The sequence below is a fragment of the Gymnoscopelus braueri genome (assembly GCF_963280865.1).
Source record: "Gymnoscopelus braueri genome assembly, chromosome: 5".
NCBI lineage: Eukaryota > Metazoa > Chordata > Actinopteri > Myctophiformes > Myctophidae > Gymnoscopelus > Gymnoscopelus braueri.
In genome coordinates, this window is record NC_137606.1 from 54559602 (window position 1) to 54567101 (window position 7500).

Here is a 7500-nt window from a genome sequence, read left to right on the forward strand (position 1 = left end):
TTGACCGATCCCGACCGACATGTCATAATATGCAAATAAGTTTAATAAATGATCAAAAGTAGTACAAATGGCCGATCTACAAGCTCACTAGTTGTGAGCTCGTAGATTGGCTATTCTCGCTATGTGTGTATACCTATAGCCTAGAATAGGGATTAAACAGTTAGACTGTTCCTAATTTTGCTGGGGTCCCCAAGGAACCTCCTCAAGGACCCCTGGGGGTCCCCAGAGCCCACTTTGAGAACCACTGTGATAAATTATACATGAACAATTGTACTTGTTATCCAGTATAATACAACGACCTTGTTATTGATAATATTCATGCGTGCGTGCGTGCGTGCGTGCGTGCGTGTTTGTACACTACATGCCTGTTTGTGTATGTCTGTACATACACACATCATGCATTCCCTTTGAATAAAGTCCATTAGTATACAATATGCTAATGGGTGCACAGAAAGTCATGCATACATCCACTGTACACTGTGTGTTCTTAATGTTGTTATACTGCTCATACTGTGTGTGTTTCTTTCTTTGTGTGTTGTTCGTCTCCTTCCAGGGCTGGACTAAGTTCTATGAGTTTTCTCTGTCAGATCTGCGTGCTGGCTTTGAGATCATAGACAGACTGTTTGAAGGTTTGTAAGACAGCTGCTACACAACATCACACTGTTCTGTGTGCCTGCATGGGAGCTGTTTGTTGTGTTGTTGTGGTGTGGTGTGATGTTCTGTTGTGTTGTGCAGTGGTGTAAAGTACCCAAGTCCATTTACTCAAGTTCTGTACTTAAGTCTAATTTTGAGGTACTTTGACTTTGCTGGAGTATTTTCAATTGTCAATAACTTCACTTCTACTCCACTACATCTCAGAGGCAAATATTATACTTTTACTCCACTACAGTTATTTGAAAACTTTAGTTACTAGTTACTTTGCAGATATAAATTATTACAATATAAAACATACATTAACCACTTCAGCCCTATTTTATACCTAAGCTATTTGAAAATAGCAGATCTACAAGCTCACAACGCCTCGCATCGCGACACGTTGTGAGCTTGTAGATCTGCTATTTTCAAACATTTTAGTACTAGTACTTTTGGTACTTTAAGTACATTTTGATACCAATACTTTTGTACTTTTACTCAAGTGAATTTTGTATTCCGTACTCTTACTTGTAACAGAGTACTTCTACATTGCAGTATTGATACTTTTACTTAAGTAAAACATTTTGAGTACTTTTTCCACCACTGGTGTTGTGTTGTGTTGTGTTGTGTTGTGTTGTGTCATTGCATTGCTATGTTGTATGTTGTTGTTGTGTTATGTTATGTTGTGTTGTCTTGTGTAATGGTGTTGTTGTGTTGTTATGTTATTGTGGTGTTACATTATTGTGTTGTCTTCCGTTGTGTGTAATGTATTGTATTGCATTGCATTGCGTTGTATTGCATTGCGTTGTGTAGCGTTGCATTACGTTCTTTTCTGCTCACTCACTGTAATGAGAAGCAGAACAGTGCAGAATTTTTGATCAGCCATTCCTCCATTAGACATGTCTCTTGCAGATCATGTTCTGGATACAATTTACAACAATTTACGATGGAGGCATTTGGCAGATTCATTGAACAGAAGTGTGAAATAACAATAAATTGCATGAACCCTCGTCAACACGCAACAGAGTGAATAATCACATAACGTCCGTGTCAAGTGGAAACCTTATTTTGTCCAAAACTGTAGAAGAGACATACAGAAACATATTAAGGTCAATAATTAAAGGTAGGGTAAGGGATTTACTTTGGTTAAAATAAGTGTTAAATTGCTCTATATTCTGATAGTACTCATTGCTATAGAGTGTTTGTTCAGTAAAAGGAGTCTCCATGTCTCTCCAGCTCTTTATTAAACAGAGAATGTATTGTCAGTGCTATCTCCTGATTGGCTTAAAATTTGTCACCTACATGTACTATATTCTGTTTACTAACAGCTGTGTGTGTGTGTGTGTGTGTGTGTGTGTGTGTGTGTGCGTGTGTGCGTGTGCGTGTGCGTGTGCATGTGCGTGTGTGGGTGTGTGTGCGCGTGTGCGTGCGTGCGTGCGTGCTGGTGTCTAGATGGCAAGCCCTTCCAGTGGGAGTTTGTCCACGGCCTGCTCGAGAGCGCCATCTACGGGGGTCGCATAGACAATCCCTCGGACCTGCGCATCCTGCGCTCCTACCTGGAGCAGTTCTTCTCCTCGAGCCTCTTCTCCTCCTCTTCCTCCTCGGCTGGACAGAGGAGGACCAGGGGAGGTGCCTACCCTTTCCCCGCCCAGATCAGCCTGCCCAGCTCCTGCTCTATACTGGTACGACACACACACACACACACACACACACACGCACACACACACACACACACACACACACACACACACACACACACACACACACACACACACACACACACACACACACACACACACACACACACACGCTTATGCTTGGAAGGAAATGTGTAAATGGGAATTTGAAAATGTCACCATTTTCTCCTTGATGTGAACAACACATTCACGTGTCAGTCTGATGGAAATACAATTACAGTACATACACAAATTTGTGGAGAAATTAAAAACAGCAATATTTAGAGTGGTGGTGGGAATTTGTAACATACTGAAATCAACTTGATTTCATAGAACCCCCCCCCCCCTCTCGATTGATTCGTTATATCTATCTATCTATCTATCTATCTATCTATCTATCTATCTATCTATCTATCTATCTATCTATCTATCTATCTATCTATCTATCTATCTATCTATCTATCTATCTATCTATCTATCTATCTATCTATCTATCCATCCACCCATAACTTCCAAAATAGTTGCAAAAGACGTCATCATCATCCACCATGCATTTTCATAGTGATTGGCTGATTGCTGCTTTGCAAAGGGTAAAATGCAGTAAAAAACTGGCCATAAGGTGTATATCGTCTCTGTCAGGTGGAATCCTCATATGTTCAAAACTGTTACTTTTCAGGATTCAAATTCAAAAATAGCAAAAGTAGCAGATCTACAAGCTCAAAACGAGCTTGTGGATCTGCTGCTTTTGATGATGTTGTGTGACGCTGTAGTATGATCAAGTAGGGCGTTAATTTACAACAACACAAAACGTTAGAATATGGGGATAAGAGGTTTCTGCCCGACAGCGACGATATGCTTGTGTTGACAGGACTACCGCCGTGTGATAGAGAACCTGCCTGAAGACGACAGCCCTGCGTTCTTTGGTCTGCCTGCAAACATAGAGAGATCCTCCCAGAGAATCATCAGCTCCCAGGTACACACTACACACACACACACACATGCACACACACACACACGCACACGCACACGCACGCGCACGCACACGCACACGCACACACACACACACACACACACACACACACACGGACACACGGACACACACACACACACACACACACGCACACGCACACGCACACGCACACGCACACGCGCACGCGCACACGCACACGCACACGCACACGCACACGCACACGCACACACACACACACACACCCACGCACCCACGCACCCACGCACACAATCGAGGAGTAATTTCTAAATGACACGAAGTCCCTAAGTAGTAACACTTGTTTTGATGTTTTGACGCTGATATGGATCTTCAACAAACAGCACTTTGATGATCAAAAATGTGGTTATCAAAGTGCTCCCTTTGCTCTCTGTTTGCTACTTTAATTGAGTTAAGAGCTTTGGCAGATTAAACGGAAGAACTGAGAGAACCACGGCAAGCTGTTGGTAAAGAACCAGCAAGATTAATTAATTGGGCATCTCTCTCTCTCTCGCTCTCTCGCTCTCTCTCTCTCTCTCTCTCTCTCTCTCTCTCTCTCTCGCTCTCTCTCTCTCTCTCTCTCTCTCTCTCGCTCTCTCTCTCTCTCTCTCTCTCTCATATCATCTGTTTCAATTCAACATGGCATGAGCGTTATTAATATTGCCAAAGCCTCAAGAAAGAGAGCAAGAATATATAAGTGCATCAATATTATCTCTGTTCCTCTGTCTCTCTCTGTCTCTATTATGCAAATATGTGTCTAGTGTCGCGACGCCAAGGGCACCGAGTTTGGAAAATGAACCTCCACCAAACAGTTTCCATCAGACCATTTTAGAAGACAAACCAGAGTAACAGATGGCTTCTCTAAGACTTCAAATTGATCCGCCATAGTTGCAATATTAATGGATGAATGGAAAGTGCATCCAGTAATGGATGGAAAGTACATTGTTGTCAGACCAAGGTCATTGACTGTTTATTGAGTTAATTGTTATAGCAGCTCCAAGTTGCGGGCACGATTTAGTAAAGTAAGGGTCACACTCAGAAATAAGGAACACTTTGCTGATTTTGAACCTAAATGGTAAATCCCATTGTTCTGGTTTGAGGAGTTCATATAGTTTCACAAAAACTACTGTTAAAGCGCAGAATGTACACATTGTGTTGAGAAATACACAGAATAGCCTACATGAAGTACTTCTTTGTCTCACTAATATGATCTCCTCACATTTGTCAACAAAATGAAGAATCAAGAGGGGTTTATTTGTCACTTACTCATACAGTAAGTGACAAGTAATAGACTATAGTATGGAGTTCCACTGGGCTCTCTACTAAGTCTGCTAGTATTTCGATCTGCACCAAATCTTTTTGACAAAAATAGGCGATCTACAAGCTCACAACGTGAACTGAATGTTCAGCCCAGAATAGAGACGCTAGGGAAGCTAGGGGGATGGCCATAGAAGCCATAGAAGAACAGGTAAATAGCCCACCTGGGAAGCAAAAGGTTTCATGTTCATCTCCTGGCCCAAGAAATGTGTCGAGGTGTTTCTGAACGAGACACTTAACCACTTACCTGTGAGAAGCACTCAGCTGGCTGAAGCTGAACACTGAATTTCCCCCGTGAGATAAAATAGGTCTAATTATTATCGTTGATCTGTGACAGAAGGTTTTCAGCCATCTGGCCAGTGAGTGAGTGGAGGCCCAAAACCTTCCATGACAGATGAACAACATTCAAGTGAATGGATCGTTTGTTGAGTCCGACCGTTTCTTTACCAATTTGTTACCGACATCTAGGATTTAAATGAATCAGGTGGTCGGCGTGCAGTGGCATCCCGGCTAGCAGTACCAAAAACACAGGCTCCATTTGCCACATTTCGGCGTGGCAAAAGTTACCATCTACAAGCTCACAATGCATGGTGGTCGGTTGAATGTGGCTAATGAGCTTGTAGCTAGGCTATTTTTGGTTGAATGTGGCTAATGAGCTTGTAGCTAGGCTATGTTTGGTTGAATGTGGCTAATGAGCTTGTAGCTAGGCTATGTTTGGTTGAATGTGGCTAATGAGCTTGTAGCTAGGCTATCTTTGGTTGAATGTGGCTAATGAGCTTGTAGATAGGCTATTTTTGGTTGAATGTGGCTAATGAGCTTGTAGCTAGGCTATTTTTGGTTGAATGTGGCTAATGAGCTTGTAGCTAGGCTATTTTTGGTTGAAAGTGGCTAGTGAATATATGGATTGAGAGCCGTTCTGTAAAAAAAACCTTTAAAGGTGGAGAAAATATGTGTTGTATTGTAGGTGAAATGCAAGCGCTTGGGGAAGGCACTTACCCATCCCCCTGGGGCAAAAATATCCTCAAACTTTTTATTTTATTTGTTTGTCTCAGCCTTTTTTATCATGTGTACTTGTGTCTGGTAACGGGGTCAATCCACATTGTTGGAGTGAGACTAGCTGACAGTGCTGTAGTCTGTAGGAGACAAAATGAAATTACACCATAATGAAATGACTTCTGCCAGCATACTGATACTGTACCCTTGAAAAGAAAGTGTGTGTGTGTGTGTGTGTGTGTGTGTGTGTGTGTGTGTGTGTGTGTGTGTGTGTGTGTGTGTGTGTGTGTGTGTGTGTGTGTGTGTGTGTGTGTGTGTGTGTGTGTGTGTGTGTGTGTGTGTTGGTGTTGATGTTGATGTTTTGAGTGTGTGTGCACGCACATGTCCAGGGTGGAAGGGGGTATTTGACAATGTGCTGATGGTAGGACATTCCTCACATCAAAGACCCTGTTTAAACCAGTCAGCCGATAAACACACACACACCCACACGCACACGCGCGCAAACACACACACACACGCACACGCACACGCACACGCGCACACGCACACACACACACACACACACACACACACACACACACACACACACACACACACACACACACACACACAGGGAGAGGGTTGGATAAGTGCTGACAAAACAATTGTCACTCTTCCCTCTCCTCCCCATTTTATCGCCTCATTGAATTATGGGTCACAGGTTCAGCCTTTTTATTTATTTTGTATTAGATTTATTTGGGGCATTTTTAGGCTTTATGTCAGACAGCAGAATTTAGAGCGACAGGCAGAGAGAGGAGAGACATGCGAGACGAGATGGGCGTCGGATTTGAACCCGGGACCTCACGCTCACAGGCCCTTCAAACAAGACGCAGATAGGTGCCAACTTTGCCCCTATATGGCAAGAAAATGTATATTGACAACCAACTACTGTGGAGCTGCAACTGTTGATTATTTTCTCAGTGACCTGATTATTCTATTGATTACTTTTTTGATTCATCGCAAAATCGAGAAGCATGTTTATATCAATGAATCAACACAAATAAAGTTCTAATTGATTTGTCTTAATTGTAGGGGTGTGCCGATACACTAATTTCACCAAACGATACGATATTTGGCTCACAACTTCGATACGATTTCGATACGATACGATACGCACTTTTTTTATTATGAAAAATATATGGGGGAGAAAAAAAGCGAATGCAAACAAATAATTCTGTTTTTGCATTATTCAGATATGCGAACTTGTAGCTTTTCAGCTACAATTGCCGTTTTGAATCCAAATAGGGCAATAGTGTGACACCTGACCCGAAAAAAAAACATGTCACCCTTTTCACCTCGGGGCTGTTTGCATGCCTGATTATTATTATTGTTAAAAAAAAAACCTACTTAATTGACTGAATCAATTAGTCTGATTCACTTAAAGGGGAATTTTGGACTAAAGTTTTCTTACCTTTTCTATGACGTTATGATATCTTAGGATGAATGGTACAGTAGAAAAATTTCATAACTCCACCCCTGAGCCGCCACAGCTTAAAAGGTGCGCGGATAGGCCATAGGTTAGATCACATATTTTAATAGCTTTTTTTAAATTTATTTTTGGTGAGATCTGACGTTCATAGTGACAGAACACTATGCAACCAAAAAAAAAAACAGAAGTCTCGCTAGACGAGATTGAAATCTCGAGATTTCAATCTCGTCTAGCGAGACTTGTTTTTTTTTTTTTTTTTTTTTGGGGGGGACAGTGTTCTGTCACTATGAACGTCAGATCTAAAAAAAATAAAAAAAAAATAAGCTATTAAAATATGTGATCTAACCTAAGGCCTATCCGCGCACCTTTTAAGCTGTGGTGGCTCAGGGGTGGAGTTATGAAATTTTTCTACTGTACCATTCATCCTA

The 7500-nt window shown here is 41.8% G+C and overlaps 1 protein-coding gene across 1 annotated transcript in view; it reads left to right on the top strand.

Moving 5' to 3' along the window:
• The window catches only part of LOC308085997 (cytoplasmic dynein 2 heavy chain 1-like), a gene marked incomplete at its 5' end in the record, with an annotated part of 118415 nt that overhangs the window by 49855 nt on the left and 61060 nt on the right, over positions 1 to 7500 (top strand). Inside the window, 3 exons of the mRNA XM_080429314.1 lie at positions 554 to 629; positions 2086 to 2315; positions 3178 to 3282. Coding sequence (XP_080285440.1) covers positions 554 to 629; positions 2086 to 2315; positions 3178 to 3282 — 411 coding nt within the window. The remainder of the gene's footprint in view (positions 1 to 553; positions 630 to 2085; positions 2316 to 3177; positions 3283 to 7500) is intronic.